Source organism: Scyliorhinus torazame, chromosome 4, assembly GCF_047496885.1.
Source record: "Scyliorhinus torazame isolate Kashiwa2021f chromosome 4, sScyTor2.1, whole genome shotgun sequence".
Lineage (NCBI taxonomy): Eukaryota > Metazoa > Chordata > Chondrichthyes > Carcharhiniformes > Scyliorhinidae > Scyliorhinus > Scyliorhinus torazame.
The window spans coordinates 116,011,674-116,036,733 of NC_092710.1; the positions used below are offsets into that span (position 1 = coordinate 116,011,674).

The 25,060-nt window shown below is 45.7% G+C and overlaps 1 protein-coding gene across 4 annotated transcripts in view; it reads right to left on the reverse strand.

The window, feature by feature from the left end:
• sipa1l2 (signal induced proliferation associated 1 like 2) overlaps positions 1–25,060 on the reverse strand; it is an 825,665-nt gene that overhangs the window by 273,296 nt on the left and 527,309 nt on the right. For all 4 annotated transcript variants that reach the window (XM_072498538.1, XM_072498535.1, XM_072498536.1 and 1 more), the window contains exon 10: positions 21,364–21,638. In XM_072498538.1, coding sequence (XP_072354639.1) covers positions 21,364–21,638 — 275 coding nt within the window. The remainder of the gene's footprint in view (positions 1–21,363; positions 21,639–25,060) is intronic.

Genomic DNA, 25,060 nt, shown 5'->3' on the forward strand with positions numbered 1-25,060 from the left:
GAATGCGGGCATCATGGCATTGCCACCCTGGCACTGCCAAGGTGCCCAGATGGAACTGCCAAGCCAGCAGGAGCACTGCCTGGGTGCCAGTGCCTGGGTGCCTGAGTGCCAGGGTGGCACTGCCAAGGGTCATGGGGCAAGAGGGGCCATGCCCATGAAATGAGGGTGGAGTGGGGGGGGCGTTGTATGGTGGGGAGTGCAGGACAGGTAAGAAGGAGCGTCCGTGAGATTGGGTGGGTGATGTGTGGGGGTCCTAAAAGGAAGGGGGTACTGCAAGGGGCCTTGGAGGGGGGGGGGGGGGGGGAAGAGGGGGCGGCTGAAGACAGGGGCCTCCAGGGGCCCATTTTTTTGCACAAAGGTGTAACATCTACAAATTTCCATTTCTCTGGTATCATCCATTTATCAAAGAAGGATTGGAAGATTATGGCCAGTCCGGCATAATTTTCATCCTTACTTCATGCAGTATTCTCAGGTGCATCTCATTTGGTCTTGGAGACTTGGACAACCTTTCAAATATTTCTTCTTTAACAGTTTTTGTCCCATTCTGTGTCTCAACTGCCTCCCCTTTCACCAAGGCTTCGACAGCATCTTCTTCCTTGATAAAGCCAGATACTAAGTAATCATTTCCCATCTCAGTTGTGTCCTCCGCCTCTACGCCTTTTGGTCGCAAATTGGCCCGACTTCTCCTTTTACTATTTACATGAAGATGTCTGGATTCATTTTTATGTTGGCTGCCAGTCTTTAAGACTCTCTCTTTGCTTCTTATTTTTTTTTCATTTTCCCTCTGCAATTTCTATATTCAACCTGATTTTCACTGGTATTATCCAAACCTGTCATATGCAACCTTTTTCTGCATCACATTACTCTCCATCTCTTTTGCCATCCAGTAAACTCTGGATTTGTTTGTCCTGTCTTTTCCCCTTATGCAAAGTACCTTGACTGTACCTGTGCTATTAGTCTTTAAAAGGCAGCCAATTGAGCCATTACAGTTTTGCCTACCAATCTTTGAATCCAATTAACCTGGGCTAGATCTGTTCTGTCCCCATTGAAATTGGTCTTACCCCAATTAAATAGTTTTACTCTGGATTGCTCCTTGTCCTTTTCCAGAGTTAACCTTAATCTTATGAAAGTTTGATCACTGTATCTGAAATGTTGCCCAAATGACACTTGATTCACTTGTCTTACCTCTTTTCCTGGGACCAGATGAAGTACCGCCTCCTTTCTCATTGGACTAAAAATATAATATAGAATATTTTCCTCAAGACACTTTAGAAACTCTTCCCCTTTACAATATTACGACCCTGGTCTATATTAGGATAATTATAACTCTATAGTTTTTGCTGCAGGGTTCAAAGGGTTAGGAAGGGCTGGGATGGCAAACAGAGTACAGATCCTCTTCATCTATGTGGTCAACGTCTAATGTATCCTTTCCTAACCAAATTCCTATTGGCCAGCTTCACGTGCTAATCCTCGTTTAGAACTATGGGCAGAGGTGTGAAGGTGAGTTTCCGGCACCTCAAAACTAGATAACTCCGGGGTTCATCAGCCTAACTGGAAGGAAAGCACTGATTTTAAACCCCCTGCTATGGGTCAAATAGTAAAGTCTTCATTAATTGACAGAGCGGAAGAACACAGACGGTGCTACGGACTGAATGACAATGTAAAACGGCAGGTATGGCTCTCCAGTTTGTTTAGCATCTCATCTAGTGTAACGACAACTCCAAAATTAAATCCTTCATCCTTTCAGCTGCTGCAATTGTGGGACATGTTGCATCAGCATTCATTGTCTCAGACAAGAGAATGGGAGTGGCTCTGCACAAACCTTACTCACCCATTTAATTATACACAATGTGCAAGTTGTTCAGCAAATCAAATCAACCAACATATCACACTACCAAGCACTGTGGTGATTGCTAAGTGATAGTCTTCTGTGTAACTCTGCACATGGGTGGTCTCAGTGTGATGGTCAATCTGCAAATTGGGGCAGAGTTTGTATCATCCCAAGGCGAAAGAGCAGATCTTTTAAAGATACAACGCAACTCTCTCCAATCAGGGAAGGCGAAGAAAAGGAGCCTTAAACACAGAATACGCTCCCAACTCCTGCCACTTCTTTCTTTCATGGGATCTGATCACTGGCAAGCCCAGTTGTTACTCATCTCTAATTTCCCTTAAGAAGGTCACCAACCACCACAGTGGAACATAAAGAACCTCAAATTCAAAGGCCCACTAGATGACACTCAGCTCATGTCAGAACACTTCTAGACAAAAATACAAGACCAGAGTGCAGAACAGCCTTCACAGCCAAATCACAGCACAGGTACAATATTGACATACTGCACTAAGTTAAACAAGATCCCATAACATTTGATCTCCAGATGGCTGTACCCCAGAGCTTTATCTCAAGATGTGCAGAGGGATCCGTCGGAAGTCCCCATGCACTGACTACTCAGGAATTGCCGGAAAATTTGCACTTCTGATGGAAAATTCTCTTGCATCCGAGTAAAAGTTGGAGACTTGGGATGTTCCAACTCACTTATCAAGGAAAAGTTAGAAGGCACTTACCAGGAAAAGTTAATAGGATTAAAACTGTTTCTAACTCCTGGATAACTATACTAGACCCCCTGGCTCACTACTCACCCGATTATCGCCCCCAAACCCCTATCCTCCCACCTACACCTCCAAGCCCACTCTCTCAACTTGACCACTCCCTTTCCCCCCCCCCCAACTAAAACCCCACTGTATCACCTGACCACCCCCTCTCCCGACTCCTTGATTACCCCCTTGATCACACGATTACTCTCGACCAACACTACCCCCATACCCAGCTCTCTTATACCCTACCACCTCACCCACCCACCACACTATCTCCCCTCACCCACCCACCCACCCACCACGCTACACTCCTCACCCACCCACCCGCCAGGCTACCCCCCTCACTTCACAAATGTACCTTCTCTCCATAGCTTCTCACAGTGGCTTTGGAATCTTTAAACTTACTGGATTATGGAATCTAGTACTGTAAAAACGAAGCATGGCTGGCTTGGCTTCCCTGAAGCTTCTGCACTCCGATGGAATGACTCATAGAACAAGTACGTTCTGCATTTATGAAGAGGCCCGTTTCAGAAGTCTGGGCGAGAAATGCAGAGCTCCAGTTTGAGGCAAGTAAATAGGAGCAAAGTGGTAATCTTACTGTGATTGCAACTCCTTGGAAGATTCGGCCCAAGGTTTGCAGAGACGTTTCATCTTGAGGAAATAGGCACAAACTGTACCATCTACTGTATTGGCAAATCCAAGGGCCAGGATCGACAGTCAATTGAGAGCTTTGCTATTAGATTTGACTACGTTTGACTCACTTCCTAAGTAGCACTTCAAAAGCTCTTGCTAGAAACCAGTATGTGACACTCATCCGCATCAACAATGACACACCGTAGAATAAGTCAAGGGAGCATTCTACAATGATCTCGGTAGGATCATCAAAGTCGTCCCGTATCGGGACAAACATTTGAAAAAATGAAAGGAAAATCGCTTATTGTCACGAGTAGGCTTCAATGAAGTTACTGTGAAAAGCTCCTAGTCGCCACATTCCGGCGCCTGTTCGGGGAGGCTGTTACAGGAATTGAACCGTGCTGCTGGTCTGCTTTCAAAGCCAGCGATTTAGCCCTGTGCTAAACAGCCCTATTTAATGCCCATGCTGGTACCAATAATACATGGAGGGGAGTACTGGGTCATCACGGAACTGGTACAGTAAACTCCAACAACCAGCTTCTTTTTTTGAAGTGAAACAAGTTTGACTTCACCATCACAAACTTTCAACAAGCTGATAAACTGAAAATTTAATGGAAGCACCATAGATCTACCCACCGCCTTGGTGATGGTGAGTGTTGGTCAGACCATCTGCTTATCAGAAGCATCATGTCCTTGAAGATACCTAAAGCTGAACAGTGTTAAACGACAAAGGAAGCTTCACATAACTATTCTAAAAGACTCAGCCAAGAGTCAGGAATATAGAGCTTGGTGACATTGAAGAAATTAAGGGATGTCACTCAAATCACAGCTTTTTGGTCCATGAATTTGTCAAGTGGAAGCACCAAAATTAATTTGATAAGAATGACCAAGATATAGCCAAGCCACTAGATGTGTACAATTCTCACAGATAATACATATCTGACTAAATAATCACCAGCAAGAAAGGCCAGATACCATCAGGCAAAACACATGCTGTGGATCAAACTAAGAGAGATGAAGAACCAATGGTGGAGAACTAGGTTGCAGAGCTTCAGGAAGCTGATAAGCATGACCTAAAGGCTCTCCTTAAAGGTCTCCTATTTACAGCCTCACAATCAACTGAAGGAACAGATATGTGATTCACTGTCATTGGGCAGAGCATTTAACTGTCTCCAAAACCAAGAACCCACAATGTCAATGACATCACTGAATCAGTTCCACAGCTTCATGACCTAGACAAGCTTGCCCTCAATCCATCTCAAGTCAAAATTAGCAACGCCATAAAAGCAACCGTCTGTATTTATTCCTGCACTTCAACCCCCCCTGCAATAAGGCCAACTTGCCATTTGCCTTCCAAATTTCTTACTTTACCTGTATGCTAACTTTCTGCATCCCTTGTATGAGCACATCCAAGTCTCTCTGAGTGTCAACATTTACAAGTTTCACTTTCAAAAAATATTGCTTTTCTATTCTTATGACCAAAATGAATAACTTCACACTTCCACACTTTATACTCCATCTGTCATCTTATTGCCCACTCACTTAACCTGTCTATTACTTTTCAGCTTCTCTGTATCCTCCCAACAGCTTACCGCTCAAGCTAGTTTTCTATCTTAGATACATTTCTCTGTCTCTTCGTCAAACTCATTAATACAGATTATAAATAGCTGAGGCCCCTGCACTGAATCTTGTGATACTCACAAATTGACAGTCTGCCAACTTGAAAATGTCCCACTGAAGACCATTATTTGCTTCCTGTTGGTTAACCAATCGTCTATCTATGCTAATATATACCCTGAACTCTATGAGCCTTTATCTTGTCAAGTCACCTTTTATGTGGCACCTTATCAAATGTCTTTTGAAAATTCAGAAACTTTGGAAATCTACTTCAACTGGTTCCCCTTTATAATAAGACCATAAGACATAGGAGCAGAATTAGGCTATTTGGCCATTTAATCATGGCTGATATGTTTCTCATCCCAATTCTCCTACCTTCTCCCCAGAATCCCTGATCCTCCTATTAATCAAGAATCTATCTATCTCTGTCTTAAAGACACTCAGTGATTTGGCCTCCACAGCCTCTGCGGCAAAGAGTTCCACAGATTTACCACCCTCTGGCTGAAGAAATTCCTCTTCATCTCCGTTTTAAAGGATCATCCCTTCAGTCTGAGGCTGTGCCCTCGGGTTCTAGTACTTCCTACTAGTGGAAACATCCTCTCCATCTAGGCCTCTCAGCATTCTGTAAGTTTCAATAAGATCCCCCCTCATCCTTCTAAACTCCAACGAGTACAAAACCAGAGTCCACTACCCGTCTCATTTGACAAGCTCTTCATTCCAGGGATCATTCTGGACCATTCCAAGGCTAACACATCCTTCCTTAGATACGGGGCCCAAAACTGCTCACAATACTCCAAATGGGGTTTGACCAGAGCCTTATACAGCCTCAGAAGTACATCTCTGCTCTTGTATTCTAGCCCTCTCGACATGAATGCTAAAATTGCATTTGCCTTCCTAACTGCCGACTGAACCTGCACGTTAACCATAAGAGAATCTTGAACAAGGACTCCCAAGTCCCTTTGTGCTTATGATTTCCTAAGCCTTTCCCATTTAGAAAATAGTTTATGCCTCTATTCTTCCTACCGACGTGCATAACCTCACACTTTTCCACATTTTATTCCATCTGCTACTTCTTTGCCCATTCTCCTAGCCTGTCCAAGTCCTTCTGCAGCCCCCCCCCCGCTTCCTCAATACTACCTGCCCCTTCTTCCAGATCTTTAATGTATATTGCGAAACATTGTGGTCCCAACACCGACGCGAGGCACACCACTAGTTATGAGCTGCCATCCTGAAAAAGACCCCTTTATCCCCACTCTCTGCCTTCTGCCAGTCAGCTAATCCTCTATACATGCAATATCTTACCCTTAACACCATGGGCTCTTAACTTATTTAACAGCCTTCTACATGGCACTTTGTCAAAGGCCTTCTGGAAATCTAACTAGATCATGTCCACTGGTTCACCTTTGTCTAATTTCCTTGTTACCTCCTCAAAGAAATCTAACCGATTTGTCAGACATGACCTCCCCTTGGCAAAGCCATGCTGACTCAGTCCTATTATATCAATCACTTCCAAGTACTCTGCTGTCTCAGCCTTAGTAATAGTCTCTAAAATTTTACCAATTACCAAAGTCAGGCTAACTGGCCTATAATTTCCCATTTTCTGCCTCCCTCAGTTCTTTTAAACAGGGGTGCTACACTAGCCATTTTCCAGTCCTCTGGGGCCCTCCCTGCCTCCAGTGATTCCTGAAAGATCACCACAAATGCCTCCACAATCTCTTCAGCTATCTCCTTTAGAATCCTGGGGTGTAGTCCATCTAGGCCACGTGATTTATCCACCTTCAGATTTTCAGTTTCCCCAGAACCTTCTCCTTAGTGATACCCTACTAGTTCACCCTCAAAAATACTCTTACTAATTTAATCAAATAGGATTTTCTTTTTGTAAAACCACGTTGACTCGTTCTAATCACACTATACTTTTCCAAATGCATTGTTCAGCCTTCCTTAAAAGTAGATTCCACTTTTTTCACAATAACTAATTTTAGGTAGCTTAGGATTGGAGTTTGGAGTGGTGACCAAAAACAATGGTTTCAGTAAATTTCAGTCGAACTTAATTCGAGGAAATTTCTGTTCATCCAATATTAGGTCTTGGCTAAGCAGTCAGATAATTTAGCAATGTGGAGAGGTGGTGTTGAGATAGAACTGGCTATCGTCAGCATTGTTACGACACCCTGGGAAGTTTGTGGAGAATTTCAACCCATTTTGATCCGGAGTCGCAATACAGGTGAAGTTACATTTTACATCAATACTGGTGACTTTGGTTGAATTAATTTGACTACAGTCACCAGGTTTGTAAATTTAAACACAAGTAATCTTTTATTATCAACAGTATTTATAGTTAAATAGGCAAAAAATACAACTGCCTATCTACTAACTGAAACCCAAACGCATACCCATTTTCTTTTTAAAAAATAAATTTAGTGTACCCAATTATTTATTTTCCAATTAAGGTGCAATTTAGCGTGGCCAATCCACCTACCCAGCACATTTTTGGTTTATGGGAGCAACACCCACAGAAACACGGGGAGAATGTGCAAATTCCACACAGACAGTGACCCAGAGCCAGGAACAAACCTGGGACCTCAGTGCATAAGGCAGCAGTGCTAACCACTCTGCACACCCCATTTCTAACTCACTTCACCCTCTACACACACACACAAACACAAACAACACAGAAGGAAAAGGGTGGTGGGAAGGAAAGAGAAATAATAAGATAAAAGGATAAGGATCTTTGATTCAGATGGACGTCTTCCAGTTAGTTTCTTTCTCAAGTTTAGGCTTTCAGTTGGGTACTTTCTTTTCCTTCAGCTTGTAATCTTCTTCACTGCAGACTCACGGAGGCAGCAGGCAACCAGCAATAAGGAGAGGAAGAAAACACAGCTCCTCTTCCTTTGAGGGTCTAGAAGCTTCTGGCAGGTTCTCTCTGAAAACCACCTGGTAGGAACGAATTGCTGACTGTTGTCAGGCAGAACAGGGTCCCTGGCCAACCCACCGGTTAACAGTGAGCCAATCGAACTAGTTTTCTCTAAAACTGGTTCCTAAAATTCACTCAGCGCCGACAAGTCTGGGTTCTTCTCTCCAAAATACATAACCTAGGATCACACTGTCCTGGCAAGCACAATCCGCTTATGGTTCCACAGACAAAAATTAATTAAAAGAAAATAAAAACAAAATGGGAACAAAGGAAATAAACAGAAAGCTTACATGTGAAAAGTAATGCTGTGCTTTCAGATGATGTTATCAAGGGGCAACATGTCATTGAGAAATAGGAGGGGCCAATGATCAATCCTTTGGTGACACAAGAGGTAACAATGTCCAAGTAGGAAGATAAGCCATTTTACATGATTCTCTGGCTACAATTAGATAGAGCAGAATGGGAAAATGCATTCTAACCCAGCTGGACGACAGTGGAGAAGGTTTGGATGAGGATGGTGTGATCAACTGTGTCAAAGTCTGTAGACAGGTCAAGAAAAATAAGGAGGGAAAGTTTATATTTGTCACAGTCACAGAGGATGTCATTTGTGACAAAGATCCCTCCATCTGACTTTATGACGTGAGGGAACTCAGTGATAAAGCAGCTGAAGATGGTTGGGCCGAGGGCACTACCCTGAGAAACACCTGCAGAGATGTGCTGAGTAGGAGATGATTGTTCTCGAACAACCTTTGTCCTTTGTACTAGGAATGACTCCATCTACTGGGGTGTATCCCCAGATTCCCATTGACTTCAATTGTGAAAGGGTTCCTTAATGTCACACTTAGTCAAATGCTGTCTTAATGTCATGGGTATTCACTTTCACCTCATCTATGAATTCAGCCCTTTTGTCTACTTTTGGACCATGGTCTCTTATTAAGGAAGTTTTAACAATGTACTTAAAAATCATGGTATGATTAAACAAAGTCAACAAGATTTTAATAAAGGAAAATTGTGTTTGACAAAGTTAAGGGGCTGGATTCTCCATTTCAGGGACTATGTCCGCACGTCGTCGTAAAAACTGTGGCCTTTCATGCCAGCAAAATGGAGTGACCGCGCCGTGCTCCATGGCGGACTCAGACCGCGGAGCTGGACCTCTTAAATAGTGCCTCTGATCAGCCGCGCACCCGAACCGGACCGCATGCCCAAAAATAGCCCGGTCCCGTATGAGCACCCCCCCCCCCCCCCGGCAGGTGAGTATCCTGAATGGCAGGACCATATTAGATCCATGCCATTGGGACTTTGGCCGGTCGGGGACGGAGAATAGCGGGGCGGGCCTCTGGCAATGGCCGCAGGTAGGGGATATGCGGCGCAGCATTTTTCGGGAGTTGGAGAACCGAGGAACCGGCGCCGGTCCCGATTCCATGTGTGGAAATGCTTTCTCCACCGCGGCGCCGGACGCGATTTTGGCGTCAGGGTGCAGAGAATCCAGCCCACAGTTTTTGAGCATATAACTCGTAGAGTAGTTAAAGGGGAACCAGTAGATATAAGATATAAATAGTTGTTTGGTAGTAAAGCTGAAGAAAGACATGTTGCTGAAGCTTTTTGTCTTGCACTCATCAAGATAATTCACAGGAGTGCCAAATGTGAAGGGAACAACAATTTATACTGCATGAGAACAAAGTGCTGATTGGTTGGCAAGTGGACTCTGATTGGTAAAGGGGTTGCTATGGAGAATGCACCAGTTAACTGATGACTTACAGTTAACTCCCAAGCTTTGTTTAAATTCAAACCAACCAGGAGTCAGGAGGTGAGTTAGTCGCCGCAGGATTTCTAGCCTTTAACCTGCTCTTGTAGCCGTGGTATTTATATAGCTAGCCAAGCTCAGTTTCAGGTCAACGGTAACCCCAAGGATGTTTGTATTGGGTAGTTCAGTGATGGTAATGCGATTGAATGTCATGGGGCAATGGTTTGATTCTCTCTTATTGGAGATGGTCATTGCCTGGTACTAGTGTGGCACGTATGCTACTTGCCGCTTGTCAGCTCAAGCCTGGATATTGTCCAGGTCTTGCTGCATTTGTACATGGACTGCTTCATTGTCTGAGGAATCACGAATGGTGTCGAATATTGGATAAAAGCAAATTACTGCAGATGCTGGAATCTGAAACCAAAAGAGGAAATGCTGGAAAATCTCAGCTGGCTGGCAGCATCTGTAAGGAGAGAAAAGGGCTAATGTTTCGAGTCCACATGATCCTTTATCAAAGCTTTGATTAAAGGGTCATCTGGACTTGAAACATTAGCTCTTTTCTCTCCTTACAGATGCTGCCAGACCTGCTGAGATTTTCCATCATTTTCTCTTTTGGTGCTGAACATTGTCCAATCATCAGCGAACAGCCCCACATCTGATAGAGGTGAGGGATGAGGGAGCAATGGAATGCACGTGCTTTTTCAAGAGGTTGTACGCTTGTACATGTATTCAACACCCTTTTGATTCCTTGTTTATCACGCTGTGTTCCTGTGTCATTTAAATTACAGATTCAGATTTGTTGGTTCTTACTGTTTCAACAGGTTCAAACTATTTGTAGCAGCAAACAGTTTGCATTCTGCTAAATACTCCCTTGTTCTTGCAGGGCCTTGCTAAGTGGCAAATTGTGGATTGTATATTTTAATTTGGGAGAAAAGCAAGGTTGGATAATATTACAATCTTACTGGCATATTACTGAACATACCCAAGAGCTTAAATCCACTTTTCATCACCCATTTTGCTGCAGCTCAGTACATCACAAATCACAACCATGGGATTCAAATGAATTAATAAAGTTTTGAAGCATATGGCCACTTAAAAAAAAAATCACTAAGCTAGTTAAGAGGAATTACTCTGAATTAAAATGGCTCCTGAGCAATCAAGAAGGAAAATTATGTCATGCACCTGTAGTCACAGCTTGGCGTCCTGGCACATCCGAAATCAGAATCAAGTACAAACTCACAAAGTATCCACTCCTCACCTCGGCACTCCAAAAACTATGATTTTACTCATTAAGACCCTGGCACAATAGGACCAACTACAGGCTGATGATGGGCTTAAAGAAGGAATTTCTGGATCCTGAAGCTTCCATTAGAAGAGGGGCAACATTCTGCTCACAACAACAAATATTTATGTAGCAATGAAACATTGCAAGGTGCTTCACATGAGCATTATGAAACAATGTGCTACCAAGCCACATAGGGAGAGGTTAGATCAGATGGTCAAAAGCTTAGTCAAGAGGTCAGTTTTAAGGAATATCTTAAAGGAGGAAAGTGAGCTAAAGTGGTAGGCAGGTGTTGGATGGGTATTCCAGAGCTTTTGAGGCCCGGGAACTGAAAGCACAGCCATCAATAGTGAAGCAATCAAATTTGGGGATACACAAGAGGACAAAATTAGACGGCCGTTGATACCTTAAGAGGTTGGCAGACTGGGAAAGATTATAGAGATAGGGAGGAAAGAAGTAATGGAGGAGTTTGAAAACAAGGTTGGGAATTGTAAAATCCAGGCATTGCTTGATGGGGAGCCAATGAAGGTCAGCGAGCACAGAGATGAATGGGACTTGCTGTGCGTCTAGACTAACCTTAGGCTTGACAGAGGTTAGAGTGTGAGACATCAGCCAGAAGTGGCGCCTGGAATAGTCAAGACTAGAGGTAATGAAGGCATAAATTAGAGATCCAGCAGTTGAAACATGGGCAAAGTTGGATGAGGTGGAAAGAGGTGGTCTTAATGATAGCATGAAGGCACAAAATGAGGTTGGGAGATCATTCTAGGAACAAATCTGACACCCAGGTTAAGACCAGACTGGTTAATTTTAAACTTGCCAGGAAGAGGGATGGAGTCAGTAGCTAGGGAATGGAGTTTAGAGCAGGGCTTGAATGGCTTCGGTCTTCCTAATAATTAATTGGAGGTACCTTCTGGTCATGCATAGATGTCGGGATAAGCAGCCTGATGGCTTAGGAACAGTGGAATGGTCGAGATAGATGATGGTGAGGTAGAGCTGGGTGACATCATTGTTAATGTGCCTTTGGATGATATTTGCAAAAGGGTACTACCTAGATGAGAAATAGGATGGACCAAGGATAGATTCTTGGGGGTCATCAGAGGTAATGGCTTGGGAGCAAGAAGAGAAGCCAATGCAAGTGATTCTCTGGGTACGATTAAGATGATAAGAATCGAAACACATGAGGAGCCCCACTCAGATGGACAACAGAAAGGTGTTGGTGTCAAAGGCTACAGACAGGTTAAGGAGGACGAAGAGGGAAAGTTTACTTTTGTCACAAGTCACAAATGATGCCATTTGTGACTTTGATAAGAGCTTTTTTGGTATGGGGTGGGACAAAAACCTCATTGAAGAGATTCAAAGGTGGGGTTCTGGGAAACATGGGAAATAATTTGGGAGCTGACAACACGATTAAAGACTTTGGAGAAGAAAGGAAGATTGGAGATACGACGGTAGTCTACAATGGTGGTAGGGTCAAGGTTTTTTTTTTAAGAGAAGGGGTCACGATGGTAGATTTAAAGGAGAGGCACCTTAAGAGATAGAATAGTCTTATATCGGCTAACATGGGGGTCAGGAGGGGAAGCTGGTAATCAGCAATTCAGTGGGAAAAGGATCAAGATTTGGGTATAAGGAACAAGATAAGCTCAGAGAAGTCATGAGGTGAGATAGGAGGACACTAGAGAAAGATGAGAATTCAGGACTAGGGCATGGGGTGCATTAAATAAGTGTGGCCAGGTGAGCTGGTGAAAGGGAAGGACATGGCAAAGGCACTGAGGGTGGCAGGGCTAAGGGGTCTTGTGAAAATGGTTTCCAGTAGAGAAAAAGAGAGAGGTTAGCTTTGCATTCTAGGATTATCCTGGAATAGCGAATAGCTTTGGATGAGAGCAGGATCTAACAGTGTTTTAAATGGTTCAGCCAGATCTGGCAGTGGATAGCTGTTATGGAGTGTCATGATCATTTAAATCCATTGCTGATGTCACCAGTAAGTGCTGTGACATCATTAGTTGTTTTATGTGAAAAGGTTGGAGCACCTTTTCTTGGCCAATGGGATTGCAGACAAGGCTAGAAAGCACTCAATTATCCTGAATGTGTGGGCGAAGGCTTACAAGCTAGAGAGAAATTTAGCTACACCATGGAAACCGGGGAACATTTCATTTGCGGATTTAGCTACACTTCTTCAGAATGACCACAACCCGGAACCCTCAGAAATTACACAACATTTCAAATTCCCTAGTTATTTTTAGAAGACGGGACAGTCTGTAGCTAACTTTGTTGTTGAATTATGCCAGCTCTCTGGACACTGCAAGTTTGGGCAGTTTTGGAAGACATGCTCGGGACAGACTAGTTTGTAGCATTGACAGCATTCAGCAGCATTTTCTGAGAGAAGCCACACTTACTTTTAAGAAGGCTCTAGAAATTTCTTTGAATATGGAAATTGCTGCCAATAATACAAAAGATATTCAGAAGGCCAATGGCGGCACGCAGACAGGTGTAGAAAAAGAAGCTGCAAGTAAAGAGGTGAAGACAGGGGGGTGTTTTAGGTATGAGGGTCACACTATGCGAATCATTGTAAGTTTATGAATGCTGTTTGTCAGCAGTGCAACAAGAAGGGGCATTTAGTGAAGAAGTGGTGGGGTGCTAAGAGAAAGTCGAAGGCTGAGTAGAGAACTTCAAATGCAAGAAAGCCTCAATTGACGGTGCATCACTTGGAAAGCTCAGACTAGGCAATGGAGCACTATTAAAACATGTTTAATATGAGTGAGGGGTGCGTAGAGCTTAGTTATATTACAGTGAAGGTCGATGGACAGAAAATCAATATGGAGGTGGACACAGGAGCCGCTGCATCAGTAATGAGTGAGGAAACCTTCAGGAAGATTTGGGGCTCTAAGCTGACACCTGCCCTCGGCAAGAATCAACTTTCGGACATACACCACCGAGATTATGCCATTGCTTGGATCATTAGAGGTGGACATTGCATATAACAGCCAAGAAGCAAGAGTATGGCTCCTGGAGGTGAAAGGGCATGGGCCTAGTCTACTCGGGCATGACTGGTTCCCGAAAATTCAATTGAACTGGGGCACACGAAGGTGACAGAGATTGTCACTCAGAAATATCCTGAGGTTGTCAAAGATGAACAGGATGTATTGTGGAGCACTACAGTTCAATTATCCGTTGATTCTCAGGCTACTTCTTGCTTTTTAATAATGAGGCGTGTCCTAGTCCATGAAAGGCAAAGTGGAGGAGGAGTTGACAGAGTCACTAGTGTTAGTGCGCAGCTCACAGCATGGTCGCAAAACCCCTGAAGACTGACTAATAATTAAGGCATTAGTTTAATTGTATTTCTGTCTTTAAGGGGGAATTAATATTTAAGGGGCGGGGTGAAGTGTTTTAATTATGCATCCTGTTTTTTAAACCCAATGCTGATAAGTGCATTCCTTGGACTTAAGGAAGCAGAGATGAGGGCAGTATCAGGGGTGAGAATGAGTAATGCTTTAATTGACTGGGACAAAGATGGAGATGTGACTGTATATCATTAGCTGTAGAAATCCTGCGGCAAAATGAAGATCAACGGCTTGATAGTTCGGATTTTTAAAGAGCAATTGAGGATTTGTTTTTAGGAATCGGTGTAGAAGGATGTATGGTTTGAGCATGGCTGGTGAATGAGATAAGGAAGCAAAGAGATAGCTTTAGCTATATCTGATACGATGGGGCTAACAAGACGAGGTGGAATAGAAAGGTCTAGAGGGAGGGGGTTAATGTGGATGGAGAGTTTACACGGAGGGAGAAATTTAGGGAGGAGAAGAGGACAGAAGTGCAGAGACAACATAATTAGTTGAGACAGACGTTGGAAATTTGGTGCAAAAACTAAGGGAGGAAAATAGTGTAGATGTCTTGATGATAACATTTTTACTGTATTTGGGAGGTTAATAGAGAACGGTAATTTTGAAAGACAGTTGAGAGGGGTGGAACAAGTTGAGATACTCATAAATGTCAGGCCAAAGTGTGATGTGGAGAAATGACAGTCTGATGCTCGATCAATAACTCCAGAAGCGAGATTGGATGACAATTGAAGGCTTTATTGGACTAGATTCCCCCAGCGGTTCCGGGTTTGGCAGCTCCCGCGAAGACGGACTTTTGGGCCCGCTAACGGAGCCCCAACGGCACTTTTTAAATAACCAACCCGTGGGGAAGGAAGGAGAAAGGTCCCCTACTAACCTGCATGGATCGGACCTGCAGCGAAACGGCGAAAAAAGCGGCCCTGGAGCAGCGGGAGAAGACAGAGAAAAAAAAGCAAAAAGGCGGTGCCCACGGACAAAGAGGAGATGCAAGAGTTCATCAAGCGCTGCTTCGAGGAGCTGCGCAAGGAGATGGTGGCGCCTATGCTGGCAATAATTGAAGGACTTGGAGCAACCCAGAAAGCCCAAGAGGTGAAGATCCAGGAAAAAGTGAGTGAGAACAACGACAAGCTCGTGGGCCTGGCGGAGAGAGTGGAGCGGCACGAGTCGCTGCACAAGACGTGGGGGGGGGGGAAGACTCGAAGACCTGGAGAACAGGTCGAGGAGAAACAATTTGAGGATCCTGGGTCTCCCAGAAGGAGTGGAAGGGGCCGATGCCGCAGCATATGCGGGCACAATGATCGGGACGCTGATGTGTGCGGAGGCCCCCCGGGATTGCTGGAGCTGGATGGGGCGCACCGAGTGCTGGCGAGGAAGCCCAAGGCAAATGAGCCGCCAAGGGCGATGGTGGTGAGATTTCACCGGTTTACGGACAGAGTGAGGGTCCTGAAATGGGCCAAGAAGGAACGGAGCAGCAAGTGGGACAATGCGGAGATCAGAATATACCCGGACTGGAGCACGGAGGTCGCTAAGCGGAGAGCGGGTTTCAACCGGGCCAAAGCGGTGCTGCATCGGAAAGGAGTGAAATTTGGAATGTTGCAGCCAGCGCGACTGTGGGTTACACATAATGGCCAACACCACTACTTCGAAACGCCCGAAGAGGCGTGGACCTTTATACTAACTGAAAAATTGGACTCTAATTGAGGGTTTGTGTGGGAGGGGGGTGTTTGAGGGTTGAAGTATGATGGTTGTTGTACATAGGGGGTCAACCACGCGCAGGAAATGCTTTATGGGCTGAGGGAGAGGGACAAGGCCACAACAGGAGCTGCGCCATGGGGGGCGGGGCAGGCTTTGGAAAGCGCGGGGTTTTCTTTCCCGCGCGCGGCAAGAAAGGCGGGAAGGGGAACGAAGGAATGTACATTGATTGGGAGATTCCCACACGGAAGGGTCAAAGGGATGGCGGGGGAAGCCGGGGTCAGCAGGTGTCAGCTGACTTACGGGAGGGATATGGGGGGAGCAAAAAAGCTAGACGGGGATCTAGGGGGGGAGGGGGGGGGGGGGGAAGGGTTGCTGCTGCACTGTCCGAAAGAGAACGGGACACAGAAGAGGTGGCTGGGACGGGGGTCCCCCGGCTGGGGGACTGGAGAGTGAGGGTGACGCGGACAAGAGACTGGCCCAGAAAAGGAGATGGCTAGTCGGCAGGGGGGGGGGGGGGGGGGGGGGGGGGGGGGGTGAGAGTCCCTCCAATCCAGCTGATAACGTGGAACGTGAGGGGCCTGAATGGGCCGGTGAAGCGGGCTCGAGTGTTCGCGCACTTGAAGGGACTGAAGGCAGACGTGGCAATGCTCCAAGAGACACACCTGAAGGTGGCGGACCAGGTCAGGTTAAGAAAGGGATGGGTCGGACAGGTATTTCACTCAGGATTGGACGTGAAAAATAGAGGGGTGGCAATTCTGGTGGGAAAGCATGTGTCATTTGAGGCCAAGACTATCATGAGAAGAAGGCCACGGGTCTGCCCGCTTGGTTGAGGGTGGCCGCCAGAGCTACGTCGGACGCGTCGCTCTCGACTTGGAAGGGAAGGGATTCATCGATTGCGTGCATCGTGACCTTTGCAATGTCCGCGTTGATGCAGCTGAAGGCCTGGCGGGCCTCTGCCGACAGGGGAAAAACCGTGGATTGAATTAGTGGGCGGGCCTTGTCCGCATAGTTGGGGACCCACTGGGCATAATATGAAAAAAACCCAGGCAGCGTTTCAGGGCCTTGGAGCGGTGGGGGAGGGGGAATTCCATGAGGGGGTGCATGCGCTCGGGATCTGGGCCTATAACTCCATCATGCACTACGTAGCCGATGATGGCTAGACGGTCGGTGCTGAACACGCATTTGTCCTTGTTGTAGGTTAGATTAAGGATTTTTGCGGTATGGAGGAATTTTTGGAGGTTTGTGTCGTGGTCCTGTTGGTCGTGGCCGCAGATGGTAACGTTATCGAGGTACAGAAACGTGGCCCGCAAACCGTACCGGTCAACCATCTCCCGTTGGAAGACCGAGACTCCATTTGTGACATCGAAGGGAACCCTTAGGAAGTGGTAGAGCTGCCAATCTGCTTCGAATGCAGTGTATTTGTGGTCGCTAGGGCGGATGAGGAGCTGATGGTAGGCGGATTTTAGATCCACCGTGGAAAATACCTTGTATTGTGCAATCTGATTGACCAGATCAGATATGCGGGGGAGAGGGTACGCATCGAGCTGCGTATACCTGTTGATGGTCTGACTATAATCGATGACCATCCTATGCTTCTCCCCGGTTTTTACAACCACTACTTGAGCTCTCCAGGGACTGTTGCTAGCCTCAATAATACCTTCCTTCAGTAACCACTGGACTTCCGACCTAATGAAGGTCCGGTCCTGGGCACTGTACCGTCTGCTCCTGGTGGCAACGGGTTTGAAATCCGGGGTGAGGTTCGCAAAAAGGGATGGCGGATCGACCTTGAGGGTCGCGAGGCTGCAGACAGTGAGGGAGGGGGTATAGGGCCGCTGAATTTAAAAGTTAAACTCTGGAGGTTACATTGGAAATCTAACCCTAGGAGCGTGGCAGCGCAGAGGTGAGGGAGGATGTAGAGGCGTAAATTTTTTAATTCCCTTCCCTGGACCGCGAGGTTCGCTACGCAGAACCCTTTGATCTCTAGAGTGAGACCCGGAGGCCAGGGAGATTTTTTGATTAACTGGGTGGATGGGAAGAGAACAGCGCCTTACCGTGTTGGGGTGTATGAACCTCTCTGTGTTCCCGGAGTCAGGATGTTTTGTGCCCATTGATGAGCACGGTCGTCGTCGCGGTCGAGAGCGTTCGGAGCCGTGACTGGTCCAGGGTCACCGAGGCAAGTCGTGGCAAAAGTTGGAGGTATTCCTCGGGCGGTGTGTGGTCAGAATTGGGGTCCTGAGACTCCAGCCAAGATGGCAGCGCCCACTGGTCGCACATGGCTGGGGGTGTGCAAAATGGCGGCGCCCATCAGTTGCACGAGGTCCCTGGGGAACAAGATTGTGGTGCCCGGGGCCCACACGTGGCTCCGGAACAGAAAGATGGCGGCGCCCGCTGGCCGCATGTGGCTCGTGGAGAGAATTGGGGTGGCGGTCCCGGTTCGCCCGCCTGGGCCTGGCATACCGCCACGAAGTGGCCCTTTTTGCCACACCCTTTGCAGGTGGAGGAGCGGGCCGGGCAGCGCTGCCGGGGGTGTTTGGCTTGCTGGCAAAAATAGCAGCGGACCACCCGGGGTTGCCTGGTAGTCATGCTGCACAAGCTTGTGGGGGGATGGGGGATGCATCGGAGTCGGCCATGGGGGGGTTCCACGCTGCCCAAGGGGCCCGCCGCACGGTCGGGTACGTAAGCGCGGGCGTTTCGGGAGGCCACATCCAGAGAGCTAGCAAGGGCCCATGCCTCTTTGAGGCCTAGTGTCTCTTTTTCTAGCAGCCGCTGGCGGATTTGGGAGGACAGCATACCTGCAACAAATGCGTCCCGGATCAAAAGTTGTGTGTGTTCGCTGGCTGAAACTTGCGGGCGGTCACAATTCCTACCTAACACCAGGAGCGCACGGTAGAATTCCTCCAGCGATTCCCTGGGGATTTGTCACCTCGTCGCTAGCAGATGTTGGGCGTAGACCTGGTTTACTGGGCGAATATAGTGTCCTTTCAGCAGGGTCATTGCGACCGTGAAATCGTCCGCATCCTCGATGAGGGTGTAGATCTCTGGGCTCACCCTCGAGTGGAAAATATGCAGTTTCTGGTCCTCCGTAAGTGCAGTCGTGGACATCATGAGGTACTCTTTGAAGCACGGCAGCCAGTGTTTGAAGGTTGCCGCTGAGTTTGCCGCATGGGGGCTGAGTTGCAGACACTCCGGCTTGATTCGGAGCTCCATTCTTTAAAATCTAGTCCAATAAATTGATGCTCGATCAATAACTCCAGAAGCGAGATTGGATGACAATTGAAGGCTTTATTGAACTAGATGTTTCCCTCAGCAGCGCAGGTATAGAATGCAGCTGTTAGGGAGACACAGGCTCTTATACTCCACCTTACTGGGCGGAACCAGCAGGCAGGCTTCACCAATGATATTGCTGTCTCAGGTACCTCCTACACCAATGGTCTTACAGCATCAACCTGGGTACCGTAATACCCCTAATACCGACTACCACACAGTCTTAATTTACTAAATGAGTGAAAACGTAGCCAAGCGAGGAAGCTTCATTAAGGTGAAAGGTATCAGCACCCATCAGCTAGGTTTCTGTTAAGGCCATGATGTTAATGTAATCATCCACAATAGGTTCATGGATGGCAAGGGCCTGTTCACAAGTGAACAGACTTTCTGGAAGGCGATGCATAGAGGAGTGGTTGAGAGCTGATCCGCTGACAGAGCCCACAAGGCAGCAGTGGGAGGGATGAGTTCGACTAGAAGGAGTTTGGCAAGGTTAGCCCTAGCGAGAACACGGAGTGAGAAGGTCAATGAGAGAATTGGATGTGGCAATTATGGCTGCTGCTTGTAATAATATGCCTCAATGCCCATTGGAGGATGTCAGAAAGACACAGAAGGGTTATGCCCTGGATGGCGGTAAGAGAGCAGGAAGGTAAGAGAAGAGTATGGAAGGGTTGGGGTAGAAATTTGAGGGAGACGAGTATCTGAGTATGGAGCATGAATGATGGCATGGCAACAAAAGAGAATCTAATAGTCATTTGATAGTACTGAACATCAACATTGCTGAAAAAAAAGGCATGTTGTCAAAGTTTTTCAACTTGCACTCATCTGAGCACACATCTGCACACTTCACAAGAATACCAATAAAAGGGGAAATAAAATAAGAGTGCTGACTGGTCAGCAAGTGGACTGATTGGAAGGGGTGTTGTCATGTAGAATGCACCAGTTGATGGTGATCAACAGTTAACTGCCATGCAATGTTTATAATTTAAACCAGGCAGCTTGGGTCAAAGCAATGCCCTGAGCAATGAGTCAGGGAATGTCCATTCACTTAACACTTCTAAACACTTATTTTGTTTAACTGAAACAGGCAGAATGTGTGTACATGTTATTTCTGTCTGCAAAGAACAGGGCCCTGTGTATTAATGTATGTAGCTTCCAGTACATGCAAATGCGCCACACTGCGAGCCCAACTGACGATCTTCAATTGGTCGTCGGCATAATTCTTAGCGCATGGAGGATTATTTAGCAAATAGTGTCCAATCGTGGAATCAAATCTAATGTTGAACACTGTTTTGAGTTTTGCAAGCATGGGCTGGTTGAGTACTTACACTGGCAAAGCCTTAATAATCAGAATCTACTCGTCAATCAATCAGGAATCTCGTCTCATACGAATGGCAGCGCAGCGCAGAGAGTAGATGCCGGGAGGTCCGTCTTCCGGAATCTACCCAGCTGGCCACACCTCGCGAGATCTAACACAATCTCACAATATGTTGCAATCTGAATCCCGCCCATTGTGGGCAGGATCAGTATTTGGCAAATCTGCATATTAGAGCGAGATAGCTAGTCTCACTCTAATATGCACTCTCCTAATTGCCCGAGATCCTGCGATCTAACCACTTTGCCTTGGAGACCTGCTAGTCCCCACAAACGGGGACCAGATAGAACTGCAGTTGGGGGTGGAAGGGTGTTTCCCAGGCGATCAGAGGCCCCCAGGTGGCTGCCATCTGGGCAGAGTGGTACCCTGGCACTGCTGGTGCCACCCAGGAACCTTGGCACTGCCAGCCAGGTACCCTGTCAAAACAAAACAGAAAACCAAAGCACTGCCAAGGTTCTCAGCTGGCACTGCCAACTAGCAGGGATACTGCCAGTGTGCCAGGCTGGCAGTGCCAAATTGCCAGATTGACATCTTTCTCGCATCGGGGGTGCCCTGCCCGTGTGAGGTGGGGTGAAAGTACCCTCTTGTAGGTGAGTTGAGGCTTTGGGGGGTTCTCGTGTAAGGAGAGGGAGGGATAAGATGCCATTTTTAAACATTTGGGCTGTTGCAGCAAAACCTTTTAGAGCATTGCTCAGCTTTATTTGGTAACTTTGTAAAGACATCATGTTTCATTAAAACCAGGATAAAATTAATTGCTGGCTGATGGCAATGACATCATTGCATTTTCCTACAGTTTATGAGCAGGATAAAGATACTCTCAACACTTTAGCTACTGTCCAAACCTTTTTAAAGCACCTGTCAAAAGCCATACATCATGAATCATTAGACAATATGTCACAAAAACACCAAGTACTTTACCTTCTGGGTGATCCGTCTTCATGTGGCTGAATAATCACGACTTTTACTGCCACGGATGTGCGTAACAGGTCAATCATCTGCTCGTGGGTCAAGGTCGCCACAGCTACTTTGCAAATCTCAACGAGACGACTCCCTTGCCTCAGGCCAGCTTTCCATGCATAGCCAAATGGTTCAACATCTGCCACAATACCTTCAAAGTTAACGTGGAATCCTAGCTGTCCAAGGCCATTCCTTCTCAAAGTCATTTCTGCCGTTTCACAGCCTCTGGTCACTAACTGGATAAGAAGAATCACATTGTTAAGTAATTTAATTAATTTACATAGGCAAGGCGATAACTCAATCAGTTCACCTGAGCTCATTTACTATGTTCAAAATTGTTGATAGTATACACTATTCTCAGCAGAGTGAAATGCCATCATCATTATAACTCAGAAATGCCCTAGTCTACGTGACTGTCCTGAAACAGCTTATATATCGCACTGTGTACATAACAAAGTACCTGTCTGCCAACTGCTCTTTCTTAAATTCTCCAAGTTTAATTTGATTCAGATTAATACGCTTCAAAGAAACAAATAAGGACTTGGATTTGGATTGAGAATGACTGATTTACAAAGGTCTTCTCCCAAACCAGTTTTTGGCATATCCGAATATAAGCTACTCTGGCCAGATTTTCACATTTCCTTACAATTACAATGTCATTTATCTGTTTCTCTCATACCAAGTGTTGCCAACTTCGATTGAATCACATTATGGTTGATTTCATTACACGGCTTCCCATCTTCAGCTAACATACCGCCATAATTTTCTTTTCCCAATTCAGGGGCAATTTAGCGTGACCAATCCACCTACCCTGCGCATCTTTGGGTTGTGGGGGTGAGACCCACGCAGACATGGGGAGAATGTGCAAACTCCACATGGACAGTGATGTGGGGCCGGGATCGCACCCGGGTCCTCGACATAGTGAGGCAGCAGTGCTAACCGCTGCACCACCCAACACCCCCATCATTGGTTATCCATCAAGTCAGCCAATCATGGTGGAAACCATACTCTCAATCTTCAGTCTCCTGGATCTGCTCTATCCACCACGTATTACTGAAGTATTGCATCCTGGGTGCATTGCAACCTTGTGAATCAGGTTGGGGAGAGACAAAAGAAAATATTGTATTTTTAATTTCTCTCTAGGATTACTGGAGTACCTTCAAGGGCAGCACGGTAGCACAAGTGGATAGCACGATGGCTTCACAGCACCAGGGTCCCAGGTTCGATTCCCCGCTGGGTCACTGTCTGTGCGGAGTCTGCACGTTCTCCCTTGTCTGCGTGGGCTTCCTCCGGGTGCTCCGGTTTCCTCCCACAGACCAAAGATGTGCAGGTTAGGTGGATTGGCCATGATAAATTGCCCTTAGTGACCAAAAAAAGGTTAGGAGCGGTTATTGGGTTACGGGGATAGGGTGGAAGTGAGGGCTTAAGTGGGTCGGTGCAGACTCGATGGGCCAAATGGCCTCCTTCTGCACTGTATGTTCTATGTTCGATCCAGAAGACTCCAGGACAGTTCAGGAGCATTGGAAAGCTGCACTTATCCTTTGTAAATCCTCCAGTTATAGCTATTCATTTTCATTGCAATGTCTTTTCTATAGCATTGTGATTGTGTACAACCTACACAAGAAGGTTAGAACTAGTCAAAAAGTTGAACTTGGCATTTAGGTTTTATTTACAGGATCAGATGCTCAGTTTCCCTGATGAATTTCTGGAACACTATGTGGCTCATCCTCAATGCTAGAAATTCAAACAAACATCTCACGGGGTTTCTTGGTTGCACAGAATGGCAGCACTATTCCTCGCCAAAATGAAGATGATTTGGTAATTCCCTCATCAATCACTCCTGGAGAGCATAATGCTGTCAGTGCCTGGGATTGATTTTCCGGTCTTAATTTGTATTATGCAACCATCCTCCGCTTAGTCCCTACCTGCTTCCAGCTCACTGGCTGACAGATATAAATAATCAAGCTTTTTAAATGGCATGGAGACTTCAATAATTATTCTGGTTATTTGGATTATTTCCACACCAAATTTCAAGCGCCAATTTGTTGATTCCTTAAATATGGGTAAAAACATTGATTGTTAATGGACAAAACAACAAAACAAGCATTGCGTCATTTCACCTGTGAAGTACATTTTATACTTTCCTTTACTAAAAATGCATCAAAAATTTCCTTTACAGACTAATGGGACAGTAAGAAAGAAACTATTAACAGAGCTGAAGAACTAATGCAAATATTTATTTTAGGCTACATTATGATGTATATTGTATTTATTAAATTTAATTTCAAAAGGACACAAGAATAGTGACAGACCAAAAAGCAAAGGTTTAGAAGTAGCTTAATGGGTACTATGGAACAGAACAGCAAATGCATCAAAAAGGCAAGCATAAAATCCTCTTAACGTCACACAGCAATGTGGGAAATCAGCAACGGTCACAGATATCGATAGGAAAACATGCAACTTGTCTTCAATTTCAAAGTTGCCCTTTTTTTGCAATCAAAATATATAATATCCCACACGGGACTTACGGGGTGGGAATGATTATCTTCCCTGTGGTTCTCGCGGAGTACGAGCTCCCCCGCTGAGTGGCGGGGTAATTCCATTAAACTATATATAAAAATAGGTTGGCCGGTAAGACACTGACCAAGGAGAGACCCGGTAGGGATGTACCAGGAGTTGTATATAACGTAATTGTAAATAAACCTAAGTTTGTTATTCTCAATTGGTGTGGACTCCTTGTGTCCTTATTAAACTGGCAATGAGGAGTAAACTGGTTTGCCGTCAATGCTACAACCTACTCAGCTGAGCCACCTTCCCGACTTTCTGGACCCAGGTTGGAACCTATTATTTTGCCATGCCTCTGTTTGGGCGATTGGATGCATTTGGCGTTGGTGTTGAAGACTGGACCCAATATGCAGAAAGGTTGCAATACTTCTTCCGGGCCAACAACATCACACGAGCACATGACGGTTGTTGGATCTCTTACTTTCCTCCCAAAAATAAGGTACCCAGTCTGGTTGAGTGGGGGTGACCATAACACCCTTGTATTGCTAAAATTCACTTAATACAGTTGCATAAGAACTGAATCAAAACTTAGATCAAATAATGCATAAATTGGTCAGAATATAGCGAAAAGCGTTAAACATTAAAGCACAAGAAAAGTATAAGAAATAGATGATTCAGCAGGAAGGCAGGAATTCAAGAACGAAACCTCGCCCACAAGGTCTGACTTTGAAGGGAATCCATATATATGGTCTAACCTCTTATTTACTCTCATTGTTTCTAATTCTCAACTGAGGCTCCCCGATTTGTTCAAATAACTGTCTGTCACTTAGAGCATTATTTGTTATCCAAGGATTGGTTATTACTTAAGCTTCATTAATGTCTATCAAATTAATTAAATGCCTCCGCGCACCCACCTTGTATGCCATTCCTACAAAGGTACGGTGCTTGCATTAACCTTGCTGTTGATACATTTTAAGCATTCCAATGGGATTTTATGCTACTTCTCATGAAACAATGTTTTGAATTTCTAAAGCCATGAAACAATGTTTAGAATTTCTTGAGACATGGCACCAAAGTTTCATAGTTTATTCATTATCTAAAACAATGACTGTATTCTCACAGCCAAGACATTTTTAATAATTTGACTCTTTAC